This window comes from Giraffa tippelskirchi, chromosome 9 (genome assembly GCF_054371585.1).
Source record: "Giraffa tippelskirchi isolate mGirTip1 chromosome 9, T2T-mGirTip1v1.2.pri, whole genome shotgun sequence".
Classification (NCBI taxonomy): domain Eukaryota; kingdom Metazoa; phylum Chordata; class Mammalia; order Artiodactyla; family Giraffidae; genus Giraffa; species Giraffa tippelskirchi.
The window spans coordinates 101248386-101262539 of NC_137283.1; the positions used below are offsets into that span (position 1 = coordinate 101248386).

Here is a 14154-nt window from a genome sequence, read left to right on the forward strand (position 1 = left end):
CATACATTTATAATGGAGATCATTAACTTTTGCAAGACCACTTTCCTATTCATGTGTGAGGAGGGTGATGTGGGACTTGGAGCTGGAGAAGTACTAGCAAGTCATTATAAATTTCTATTGCAAGATACAGATTTGAACCACGTAAAGGCATAACTGTGCCTCAAGGGTGTGAAGTCTGTAGCAAATTCAGGGTTGGGGACCATAAAATCCTCATTTTTGTCATAAAAGATTGTTACTAGGAATTTTGGAGTTTGAAATTGATCATGGGTGCCAGAGGCTGCTCTGCCAAAAATGATTAGCAATTAACATACAATCTGACATTTACGTGTCTTATAGACATTCAAGTAGGCTACAAAAATAACCGTACAGCCAAAGAAAGTGAGAGACATGACCACTACAGATGCCTTTTTACTGTCCTGGGGAACAGTTTGCATAAATAATACTTCATAAATATGCATATATCTCAGACTTGCTATTTCCAGAAAAAAATACAAGCTATGTATTACTGAAAATATAAAAGGCTTTGATCAGTGCAGAAGCAACTAACGCAACCTGGTTTCTTCTGAATGTATTTCTCAGACTAATGTTTAGAACAATGGGACAACAAGCAACTCAGCCAGTCAGAACTCAGCCATGCCCTGATGAGTACTGTGCCTACCCAGCTATATAAGCCAGAACTAAACTGTGATGTTAGTTGATAGCTGTTGGGCATCACTATTAGCACAGAGTAATTCAATGTAATCTACCTACCTGTGCTTAGGGACATTTAAATGTGTAGGGATATGACAAGGGCATAGATTTGAATCAAACTATGCAAAATATCAAAGCAGAAGACTTTGAAAGAGCCCTCCCTGCCTTGCTATAAATTTTTTCAGGGTCCTTTTTGTAGTCGGGGGATCGGGATGTGGGGAGCATGATTAGAAAAGGAATAGGGAAGAGACTGGCGCCATGAAAATTTCACATGATAACATCCATATTTTAGAAAACTATTTCGGCAACTAGGCAGAGGAAGGAACTGACCAGAGATGGGGAAAATACTTTGGAGGTCCTTACAATAGGATGATTGAGAGAGAACAAAAGACTGAACTGCCGCAATGAAAATGGGAATTAAAAGGAATAACATGAAGAGAAGTACATAGATCTTTTTGGTTTTCCAGATCTCATTTTGAACTTTGGCTGGTGTCCTCAGCACACACGTAGTACAGAGCAGATAATCTGACACTTACCTGGACCACCCACTTGGTAAGGCTGCCTGAACCACTGGAGACCACTGCAACCTGGGTCTGCCAGGAAACTGTCACTTTAGAACTTTCCCTACAGAGGGACTAATAGGGGACTGGAAACAGATTATAGTTAAAGTCCCTCCCAGCTTCTCCTTTGGGAGCAAGGCATTTCCTGATGAGGGACTATCATCCCAGCCAAACTGGGAACTTCTCCAGGACTGCGGCAGTCTTTGCATTTCCTGCCTTAGTCCAGTACTGAGCACACACCAGCTTTCAATAATAAAAAATGATAACAATTTAAAATTACCTATACTTTCCACTTACTTTATGCAATAACTTTACCCTAAAAAGTTATATATCTATCTATAACACTTTATATATAACAGAAGTAAGTAAATTAACTGTAGGAAATGGGAAAGTAAACTATACTAATCCAAACAAGCTTTGAAGGAACAAAACTGAAAACAGTACATGCAAATTAGATGAACCATTGGACTGAGAAATAATATTGTATGGAATGGGTAAACTGAAAGCACCACAGATTAATAACAAGCTCTATGAGAAACGAAAAAATTTTGTATGCTTACCTGCTATGCCATGACCTCAGAGCCCAGAACAGTACTCCGTGCACAGGAGACACTCAATGAACATCTGTGGAATGAAGAAATGAACTGTCCTGGTTTAAAAGAAAGAAAGAAATATAATTGGCATTTTCTTCTATTAGGAGTTGATTTGAGTTTGTTTGTTTATGCTTTTGTTTAGTTGTCCCAATTCTAGAGCTAAACAAAATATCTCTCATGCAGCTGTAACTTTTTAAAAATGGAGAACACTGCCAAAAAGTGGTATTTTAATCTCATCAGGAACAGAGAACAGAATGCAAACTGTTCTTTCTCTCATGACATAGGCCACAATTCTCTTGCCCTGTGGTTCTGCAATGCTAGAGAAGCCTGAGATAGAAAACCATGTGTCGATGGCTGACATTTGGTTCTCTCCAGGGAAATAAACTTATTTAACTAGTTTAATATTTCTTGATGAACTATTAATGACCAGCTGATTCACAGAGATGTTTTTCTCTAGCTCTATGAATGTTCTCAGTGACATGAAGAAAAATAAAATAATAAAGGAAAAAACAACGCATTTGAATAATGGGAGAATTTTCAAGTGGCATATACCTGCAACCATCAAATATTACCCATGGTGACATACTTTTTCATTCTGTTTATCACGCAGCATGTCCTAAGTATCCAGTCTCTTCTTAAACTAGCCCAGATGCAGTCCATTTTATTATTGAAGATTCACATTAATTTTTTCATTTATGTAAGATTAAAATTAAGTATCTATTAAGAGCCAGTGTTTGGGCTATACCCTCAGGGAGCTCATAGCCTCCTACAGTTCCCTACAAGGGATTTCCTGAATTAAAATGCACTTGTGTTTGGGAACTAGTCAAAGAATGTGAAGGGAAAGAAACATCTTTGAAAGGTTATTAATGTGCCAGGGACATTTAGAGGGGTATCCTTAACCATCCTCTCTAAATAGTTTCTACCTCATGTCTGCTTACTTTTTCTCATCCTGTTTTTTTTCCCCCTCTTCATATGCTAATCCTCACTGGACATTGTTCACTGCTCTATGTCCAGCTCTGAGGAGTAGCTGGCATAGAGCAGGTTTAATAGTTGTTGCATGAATGAACTTGAAAGGAAGCCATTCTTATTTTACAAGTGAGACCAAAACTAATGACTTAAATGATTTGCTAATAATTGTGCAACTCTTAAATCACAAATTAGGGGTTTAAACCTTGGTGTGAAGGCAAAGCTCATGGTTCTTTCCATTTTCACATCTCTCAATGCATGTTTCTTTACTGATATATGAATGTCTTCTTTTGTTGAACACATTACGTGAAAGATACAGAGTTACAGAGATATTGCCTTCAAGAGCTGGACACTTCTAGTTAGGAAGGAAAGAAGTATCTGGAGACCCATCTAAAAGTAGCTCAGTGTCTGGGTTCAGAAAAACCTCCGAGACAGCAAAAGGGAGGGTGAACTGGCCTGGGGCTCCCTCCAGGGGAGCACTTTAACTTGGATGGGGTCTGTGGTCCCTTGAATCTGAGGAAGTTGTGTGTTGTTATGTTAGTTGGCTCTTTGCAATCCCATGAACTGCAGCCCTCCAGGTTCCTCTATCCTTGGAATTCTCCAGGCAAGAATACTGGAGTGGGTTGCTATTCCCTTCTACAGGGGATCTTCCTCACCCAGGGAGCCCAGGTCTCCTTAAAGCAGGCAGATTCTTTATCCTCTGAGCCACCAGGGAATATGAGGACATCAGTTCAGTTCAGTCGCTCAGTCGTGTCCGACTCTTTGCAACCTCATGAATTGCAGCAGGCCAGGCCTCCCTGTCCATCACCAACTCCCGGAGTTTACCCAAACCCATGTCCATTGAGTTGGTGATGCCATCCAACCATCTCATCCTCTGTCGTCCCCTTCTCCTCCTGCCCCCAATCCTTCCCAGCATCAGGGTCTTTTCCAGAGAGTCAACTCTTCGCATGAGGTGGCCAAAGTATTGGAGTTTCAGCTTCAACATCAGTCCTTCCAATGAACACCCAGGACTGATTTCCTTTAGGATGGACTGGTTGGATCTCCTTGGAGTCAAAGGGACTCTCAAGAGTCTTCTCCAACACCACAGCTCAAAAGCATCAATTCTTCGGCGTTCAGCTTTCTTCACCATCCAACTCTATTTCTTTAGAGTTGACAGTTTTCCTACAAGCCCTTTTTTCTGAGTTCCTATCCACATTTAGATGCCAAAGAATAGAGGATTCTCCCCTCTTTTTGAGAGGGAAGATGGTAGAAATGTAGAAAACTCATTTTGAAGAGTGTTTGGAGAGTTTGTGGTCTAAGAAATGAAGAGCTGGACAAAAACTGTAGGAACCGAGGTTGTTTCGTCTGGAAAAGAGAAAAGTATGGGAGTGGAGGGTGAGGTGAAGAGCTAACTTCAAAAAACCGCCTCATGGGAAAGTCAGAAGTTTGTTGAAAGCCCTTACACTCACTTGGTAAACATCTGCAACGACCTGCACTTGAAGGCCTGACTGTTGGCTTTCCCTGGTGGAGAGAGGGGTTAGATTTATTCTCTTCAGCACCAGTGAAATTACCAAAAAAAAAAAAAAAAAGTGTAATGGAAACACGTTTCTACTCAATACCAAGAATTGCCTTTAAAAGGCACAGAGCTGTTTCGGGAGGAAAGTCGTTCCCGGCGCGCCAGGGGACCGACTCAGCCCCAGGGTCAAGACGCTCGGGTCAGGGGTCGCAGGCTGGGGGCGGGGACCCGGAGCCCAGGGTGCGCACGTCAGACTCCAGCTGCGCATCCGGGGCTCCACTGGGAGTGGCGCGGGGCGGGGCGGCAGGGGTCCCGGGAGCTCCGGCCCCGGCTGGGCTGAGGGCGCGGGACCAGGGCTCAGCAGCATGCTGGCCACCGTCGGGAGCCTCCTGCGCCTCCGCCTAGGGCGCATCCCCTGCTGCGCCCCGGGAGCGGCCCCAGAAGCCGAGCGGCGTCTGGTCGCGTCTCTCTGGCCCCGGGGTCACCCCCACTACTCCAGTGGCGGGAGCCCCGGCGGCTCGGAGCCCCCAGGTTCTGGTGAGCAGGGGCTGGGAACGACCCGGGAGGGACGGGTCCGTGGAGCGTTGAGGCTGGGGGATGGAGGTGTGAGCGCGCCCCGATCACTGGGTCTCTCCGTCTCTCTAATGTCCCTATCGCTTTCTCAGCCGGAAAGGTCCATAGGGTCCCCGCCGAGCACAAGCCGTCGCAATTCGACAAAAGAATCCTGCTATGGACCGGGCGTTTCAAAGCGATGGAGGATATCCCGCCTCGGATTCCGTAAGTGTGGCCCGTGCCGGGCCGGGTGGAGGGCGCCCTGGGGGGTGCGCCCCAGACCTGGAAGGCTCGGGGTCCACCCGCTTCCCGACTTGGGCGCACAGAGGTCGGGAGAGGTATGCAGAGCCACGGAGGTCTTCACAGTACTACCTACCACTCTAAGGGAATTACCCACGCGCCCCTAGTGCGGTTAAATGCCAAGCTACTTCACTGGGCTGTGGGAGCCAAGCTAAGCTTGGGAGATTGTTGAAGTCGGGTGAAAATCCAGAAGTTCAGTGGGTACTTCCACCGTCGCTCAGATACCCGCCCCGGGCGAGCTCCGGCGCTGGGAGGCAGTGGAGCCCTTAGGCCAAACAGAAACCAGGTCCTCGCTTACACCCGGGTGGCTGAGATGCGGAGGGTCCCTGGCCTGGGCTGGGGAGGGGAGGAGTTGCGGCTCCCTGATACACCCAAGGAAGGATCATGACTCGTGGGGTGGCCGAAGAGTCTTAGGGAAGAAGCCACAGCCATGTGACCTCCTCTTCTGGGGCGGGAGATGCCTGGTGGACGCGGTTCTGCAGCCTTCTGAGCGCGGATTTTCTAGGACTAGGAGCCAGGGCGCAGCTGTGTCTCTGGCCTCCTCATCCCATACCCAAGACAAACGTTCACTTGATAAAACCTAAGCTGACTTCAGCTCCAGGGTAAATGTAATCTTTTACGAAAACAAAAACTAAGTAAAGGTCACCCGTAAAAAACATTTTTTCTACAGCTTCAGTTTATGCAAAGCCCAGAAATCTTCCCAGCACTTTACAAGGGAGCGATTAAAAGGGGAAGGAAGAAAACTAAGGATAAAATCAATCTACCACTTTTTAAACTGATCTCAAAAAAAAGTGAGACTAGAACTATAAAATCAAATAAGGATTTCAGATGTTCAAATATTATTTTATATGATGTGATCAATGCCTGTTAGAATGGATGATGGAAACTGGGTCTACACCTTGTTCTGTGCATATTTTGTGCACACTTTTTATTGATTGTTAATTTATTAGTCACCAAAAGCATCTCAAATATATGGGAAAAATATGGTGGGAAATGTTCAGTAATGAATTCTCAAACATTTTTATTCCTTTCTTGGACTAAATGATTTAATGAGGAATGGACATGGAATTTGAAATAACATGGAATCCAAAATCTGTTTTCAGCACTTATTCACCACAGAGATTTTTTTTTAATATTATAAAACAAATTTTGTTTTCCTTAAGATCTATAATTTAGCCCAGAGCAGAAATTAGCCCCAGAAAAGCTTAAAAAGACCATCCTCAGTGTTTTTGGATTTTGAATTCTAGGGCTGTATTACAGAGTAATCAAAAATGTAAAGAACCTGCATTATTGTAAATTAACCTGTGTCTAGAGATTCTAGACCCAATATTATAGCAATGTAACTGTTTATGTGAAGAGACCCATTTTACAGAAATAATTTTTCCCCAGGATCACAGTTAAAGAAATATTGTAAACAGGAGAAATTCTGTTAAATTAACTTTGAGCAAGGTGCTTAGGAAAAGTATTGTAGTTCTGGGTTGGAAACATGAAAGTATTTGAATATTTTTTATTTTATTATTTTCTATAATTTTAAAATCATTGCTATTTAGGAGAGATATGCCTCCTAAGCTAAGTGTTAGATTTACAATGTAAACAGCTTTCACTTTTATGCTTTTAATGGACATATAATTAACAAGTGACCTATAATTTTCGTACCATACACTAATGATATTTAATAATGACCGTACTTTTTTCTTTTCTTTTCAGCGTTAAACTAATTTGGTATAGCAGTTCAAAGCCAGATGGTTGGGTAAAAAAGATCAGATCTTTCAGGTTCCATCTGGAACAAAAATCAACAAGTATAATCTAATAATATGCTAATATTCACCTGTTTGCAACTAATATCTTAAAACTTACATTAATCTGCCTAAAATCTGAGGAAAACAGGCTAGATATTGGTTCTCTGTGTTCTTTCAACTAGTGGAAAGTTAAATAAATATTTTTTCATTTTTAAGAGAAATTGCTTCCTAGAATTCTTTTTTAATGTTATTGCATTCTATTCAAACGACATAGATAAGAAAAAATACTGCTGAATACTTTCTCAAAAATCATTCTTTAATTATGTTTATTTATAAGCTGCCAGTTCATATTACTGCAGTAATATAAATAATAAATACCTGTTAATCTGAAATTGGTGAGATAATATACTAGAATTTGTAAGGCTAAAAATTTTTGGAATATTTACAGAAAAAAATCACTGTCTGTTATGCCAGTCAGGAAATCATATTGCTTTAATGTAATTAACGGAATACACATCTTGGTTTAGGCCAGAAATGATAGATGCTGCAAGAAACAAAGCTCGAGTGAAAGCTTGTTACATAATGATTGGACTCACAATCATCGCCTGCTTTGCAGTGATAGCATCAGCCAAAAGGGTGAGTACCTCTTTAAAGTAAAAATAGACTTGTGAATTTTAAGAAGGATTATGAGCTTTGTTCTCATTTGGGGGATTATTACTGTTTTTCCAATGTAAGAACAGTCTCCTCTCAGACATCTTGAGCCATCGCATGTATCACTTGTACTGGAAACAACACTGTTCATGGAAATTTGAGTCAACAAATTAACTATGTGGACAGAAGGGACAGAGCTTGTTTCCATTTATAAGACAAGGAAAAATGAGAAATTACAGTTTATAACCTGGTTAAAATTGGCAGAGAACTTTTTTGTATGAAAGTTATCCAAACTACATCCTTCCTTAAATCATGAACTGTTTAGCTATGGCATAGAATCATGAAATAGTGCAAAAATTGGAAGTGATGACCACGGTGGCTAGTTTGCCTGTATCCTGTATATGAGCCCTTTTCCTTGCCATCTTCAATATGTAGTTTCTGAAGGGAAATTAAGAGGTAATAATTCTCTAATTTCGCTTCTTGCTTTTCCCCAATTCTTGCATCTGCTGAGCAGTTTTTATCGTGAAATGCAGCCCCACAAATATTGATATCTCTGTGAATCATCTTTTCTCATCTTAATTTTTCCATCCCCAACAACTTTCCTCTGTGTTGAACTCTCCTCTAGACACACTCCAGTTTATCAGTGTCCTTCTTCATGGTGGCACCTACAACTGAGTCCATTAGAGTGTGATTATAACTTCTTTGTTTTGGAACTTAATTAGTAACACAGCCAGAGTTGGAACTAGATTTTGGTAGCCTCATCACACAGAATAGTTTGCCGGGAACCAACCATGCATCTTTGACTCTCTGTGACCCTATGGACTATAGCCTGCCAGGCTCCTCTGTCCATGGGATTCTCCAGGAAAGAATACTGGAGTGGGTTACCATGCCCTCCTCCAGGGGATCTTCCCGACTGAAGGATTGAACCCATGTCTCTTGTCTCCTACATGTCTCTTATGTCTACTGCGCTGGCATGCGGGTTCTTTACCACTAGTGCCATCTGCGAAGCCCTAATGTTATCTATATGTCTATTCTTTATTTATTTTGGCCATGCCACGCGGCATGTGGGGATCTTAGTTCTCAGACCAGGGATTGAAGACTTGCTCCCTGCAGTGAAGCATGGTCTTAACCACTGGACCACCAGGGAAGTCCCTATACATATCTATTTCTTTCTGTTGGCTTGGCAAAGAACTTAGGCTTTGAAATTATTCTCATCAAATGGAAATTTTAGTAAATGTTTATTGGGATGAACACTTAAATATAGAAATAAAGAAATTCAGTCATCTCTAGTTTTTAACCTACCCTAGTAACCTGCCTATCCAGTTGGTGATTTCTCTAGCTCCTAAATGACAGATTGGATTCCGATACTGCCTGGATCCTTCGTGTTTCAAACTATCTTCCCTTTGTACTTCAGCCACATTAGTTTTTTTTTTTTTTTTTAATACACCAGACACTTTACTCTCTATAGGCTTTGCTCACTTCTCTTGGCCTTACCATAGCTGACTTATTCTCATTCTCCTCAGAATGAGCTTCCCTGACCACCGCATCTGAAATGCTCTCACTCAGGTACTATTTTATTATCTTCCCAGCTACTCATAAGTAAGTCATTATACACCAGCAATCCTATTGGCTCCGCTTAAAAATATATCCCAGTTGGACCACTCCTCATCATCTCTCCTGATATCGCCCTTGTCTGAGATAACCATCTGTTGCCTAGTTTATTGCAGTATCTTTTACATAGTCTCACTGTGTCCATCTTCCTTCTCTCCAATTCACCTGTCACTCTGAATAATTAATGTTACCTTATCCAAGATGCTGTCAGATAGAGATGGAGAAATGGTTAGCAATTTGAAATGTGTTTGGGAAGGTAAAAAGGACAGATCTTTGTGGTAAATTCGGTGTTGGAAGAGGAAACAAAATGGAAGAATGACATCAAAAAAGCCTGGATTTCTGCCTTGAGCATCTAAGATGGATGTTGCTGCTATTCCCCATGTGTACAGCTGGGGCAAGAACTGGTAGGCCTGACAGGCAAAATATATCAAGTCCTCTATTTTCGATATGTTAAGTGTGAAATGCATATCAGACTTCCATCAATATCTATTAGATTTTTATTTTTTTTCTGCAAAGGACTTTGTATGTTCTTCAGTCTGAGGGACCTATAGCTTTCCTGACTTCTGAAAAAGTGTAAGCTGTTATCACTTCAAATATGACCTCTCCCCCCATTCTAATCACTCACCTGCTGGGAATATATGTTGGAATTTCTAATTCTATTCTCCATGTCTCTTAACTTTTCTATTTTTTTGTACTTACATCTCTGTGCCACATTTAGATTATTTCCCCTGATCCATTTTCTAGCTAGAGTTCTTTCCTCCTGATTACAATGCTAATTATCTTCTCTTTACACAAGTAATTTTTTCCCCCCAGGTAAATGCCTAGTGTCCTTGCCAGTTCTCAGGCTGGTAAGAGCTATAGTCATTTCACAGGAATACCTCAGCTCCATGCCCATGATCTAAATCCTGAACTTGCCTATTGGTATAGTGATTCAACTTCCAGCCCACAGCTGTTAAAGCCATTATTTCCCCCTAAGGTCCCCTGTTTGAAGCCATTTCTGTCTATTCTGGCTCATTCCCCACCAACTTATGCTTTTTGCATTCTTTCCATAAAAGGTACCTGAGGATTTCCCTTTCTTAAATTTAATTATTTGAAAGTGTATTTATTTTTTGTCCAACAACTATATCTATGTGTGCCAAGCGAGGGTGGAGGCAGATTTCTGATATAGCGGTACTGTTGACTAGAAGTCTAATAACTTAGACTTTTTTCTAAGTCTAATAACTTAGACTTTTGCTTCTGCAGGCTGCAGAAAGACATGAATCTTTAACAAGTTGGAACCTGGCAAAGAAAGCAAAATGGCGTGAAGAAGCGGCGCTGGCTGCACAGGCCAAGGCTAAATGATATTCTAACTGACAAAGTATTCATTGGAATATCATCACTGTTACCAGCAACAATAAATGATAGGTAAAAGAGAATACTTAACAAAGTACTTGTCAAGGCTTTATTTTGGTAACAAGAATGGCAAAGTCTTTTTTATTTCTACTTTTAGTAAACTTTTGCTGAAGTATAACATACATTTAGAAAGTGCACGCAGTTTGATAGAATTTTACATAGTGAACACACCTGCATAACCACTGTCCAGGTCAAGACATAAAACATCTCCTTTCTGCCTCATTTCTGCCCTCAGTCAGATAAAAAAAGATGTTGTTTTATCACCATAGTCTAGATTTGCCTGTTTTAACTTAATATACATAGAATTACATAATATACACTTGTGTAAATTCTTATACTCAGTATTATATTGTGAGAATCATCCACAGACTGTGGGTAGCATGAAGTCCTTCATTTTCATTGTTATAGTATTCCATTGTATGAATATGCCAGTTTATCTGGTTATTTGGTCCAGTTTTTGGTCACTAGAGATGATGCTAAAATGAGCATTCTGGGGACTTCCTTGGCGGTCCAGTGGTTGAGACTCTGCGCTTCCACCGCACGGGGCACAGGTTTTATCCCTGGTTGGGAAACTAAGATTCCACATGCCTCGGGAACAAAAGTAAAACAAACTTCCCCTACCAGACATCACGATGTAGTCACAAAACAGAATAGTAAACAGCAAAGAAAATGAACAAACCACACATATATGCATCAATATGAATCTCAAGAAATGTTAACATTGAGCCAAAACCCCAAACTCCCAGATATAGAAAATATATGTAAACTTCCAGTTTATACATTTAGAAAACAGATTAAGTGAGGTTATATTTCTTAGAGATATATACAGGAGATGAAACGATGAAGAAAAGCACAAGGATTATTAATAAAATTCAGAGTAATAGTTACAAGGGACTGATAATAATTAAATTGGATGGTGAGTACACAGGTGTTTTATTATTCAAACTGTCTTCTTACACATTATTCTCTTTGTGTATTTTATAATAAAACAATTTAGAAGGTGGCATGCTCAGAAAATGAGTCATGTTAAACCCCTAAAATTTTGCCATGCAAAAATTTTTAGACAACAGTTTAAAAAAACAACCATGACTGAAAGGGAACAAGAGGGATCCCTCAAAAGTAAAGCTGTCCAAAGTTTAGAACTCCCAATTTTTAAATTACAGGTACTTTTCAGAATTACACATTAAATTCCCCAAACTGCCTACTGCTTCCAAATTTAAATGTTTATGCAAAAGCTAGTGAGCATTTTAAGCTCTTTACTTGGTGGGGTTGATCCCAATCTACATTTTAGTCCTGGTGGTGCTGTATGTACAGCAATGCTTGCAAGTGCAACCATTTGAAAATTTTATATCATAAGAATGGAAAATTGAAATGTTAAAGTGACTAATAATGATATGACATATGTGTCTCTTAAAATTGAAGATTGCTTTATTGGGAGCAAGAAACCCTAAAAATAACTGATATAATTACTTTTACTACTCTGTGACTAACATAGTTTCAAATACTGAAAGAAATGAGGCCAGATGAAGCAAAAAAAAAAAACAAAATGGTAATAGAATAAGAAAATAAAAACACTAAACTAGGGGGGCCTAAGCTTGGCTACTGTGTGATTTTGTGTTTCAGAGTACACTAAGAAAGTTAAATCACATATTCGCTTCTATTTCCATTTATTAGGTTTAAAACTCTAAGCCTTAAATAAATGCACTGTATTGCATTAAAATAATAGAAGAGGAAAAATAATCTCAGTTGAAACATGTGAATGTCCCATTAACTGCCAAGGCATGAGATACAAACATAAATTAGATACATCCTCCATTATAGTTGAATATATAAGTTCTAAAATAAAAGCAACATACTACTTTATCCGGTCCCATCACTTCATGGCAGATAGATGGGGAAACAGTGGCAACAGGGGCTGACTTTATTTTTCTGGGTTCCAAAATCACTGCAGTTGGTGATTGCAGCAAAGAAATTAAAAGACACTTACTCCTTGGAAGGAAAGTTATGACCAACCTAGACAGCATATTAAAAAGCAGAGACATTACTTTGCCAACAAAGGTCCGTCTAGTCAAGGCTATGGTTTTTCCAGTGGTCATGTATGGATGTGAGAGTTAGACTACAAAGAAAGCTGAGCGCCGAAGAATTGATGCTTTGGAACTGTGGTGTTGGAGAAGACTCCTGAGAGTCCCTTGGACTGCAAGGAGACCCAACCAGTCCATCCTAAAGGAGATCAGTCCTGGGTGTTCATTGGAAGGACTGATGTTGAAGCTGAAACTCCAATACTTTCGCCACCTGATGCGAAGAGTGACTTATTGGAAAAGACCCTGATGCTGGGAAAGATTGAGGGCAGGAGGAGAAGGGGATGACAGAGGATGAGATGGCGGATGGCATCACTGACTTGATGGACATGGGTTTGGGTAAACTCAGGGAGTTGGTGATGGACAGGGAGGTCTGGCGTGCTGCGGTCCACGGGGTCGCAAAGAGTCGGACAAGACTGAGCGACTGAACTGAACTTTATCAGATAATCCTACCAACGAAATATTACTGGTTTTAGAAAGGGGATGGAATTTTAATCATTGAGGGCATCTATTTTTGCTCTATTAGGAATACACAATCATGAGAACAAATGAAACAGACACGCTTATATAAACGCAACTGTAAAATAGCATTTTATTGTTTTTAATATAGTGCTGTAACATTTCATAATGTCGCATATTACTCAAATGTTGATTTTTTTTTTAGTTAGTCAAGAACATCTTCCCCCATCCCACTTCCCAATCAGAACTTAAAGACACAATATCCTTCCAGAGCTCTATCATATTGGCTCCTAATATGTTACATTCTATAAAACAGTAATGCTATGAACTAAAATGAGTAAAGGTTAACAATTACTTTGATTTCACAGTTTCACAAAGCAGCCAGTAGACTGCTGAATTTAGAACAGCAACAAAAATCCACTAAGACTTTGTATTGTAATTACTTTTTCCATAATGCTCCTTCTTAAGAGAAGAAAAAATATGAAGGCAAAGGTAATGTTTTGTCTAACAAAAGTCCTTTATCAACAAATCAATCTTTATCTGCAAATAGGTTTTACAGTTACCGAATGATATGCTGTTTCTGTGCCAGCAGGTTTTATTACATTTTTTTGTTTTTATTTTTCGCTTTCTTGTTCTAGTGCTACCAGTAAGTGAACAAAATGACACTAAAAATTAAGTTCTAGAAACAGTTTTCAAAATAAAACTGATAGTAAAAACACCTGGGTCATTGAGTCAAGTACTTACAAATATAAAACAAGTAAGCATAATTGCATAGATTAGCTATTAAAAATTCAAATTTAGACAAAAATAAAACACCAAATTTAATTAAACACAAAGGACTCTTTCAAGTATTTTTTTTTTAATTTCTGCATTAATGTTGCATGCATCGCCTTTTAGAACATGTTTTCTTTTCTTTTTTTTGGCACAGTTTCTCTCAGATTTAAATATAATAAATCTTAGGAAATCAAGTTGAAAAACGAAAAAAATTTCCCACAAGGGCCAGTGAAGATTAAGGAAAATACATTTTGGAGCATTTAAAATAGTACATTTGAAAAGAGTAGTCATATT

General features: G+C 39.8%; 1 protein-coding gene across 1 annotated transcript; it reads left to right on the top strand.

Moving 5' to 3' along the window:
* The first annotated feature begins 4642 nt into the window (after positions 1-4642).
* On the top strand, positions 4643-10583 carry FAM162B (family with sequence similarity 162 member B). The gene is made up of 4 exons (XM_081529586.1): positions 4643-4841; positions 4970-5081; positions 7423-7531; positions 10400-10583. The coding sequence occupies exons 1-4, from the start codon at positions 4670-4672 to the stop codon at positions 10496-10498; spliced, it is 492 nt and encodes a 163-aa protein (XP_081385712.1). The 5' UTR covers positions 4643-4669; the 3' UTR covers positions 10499-10583.
* The last annotated feature ends 3571 nt before the right edge of the window (positions 10584-14154 follow it).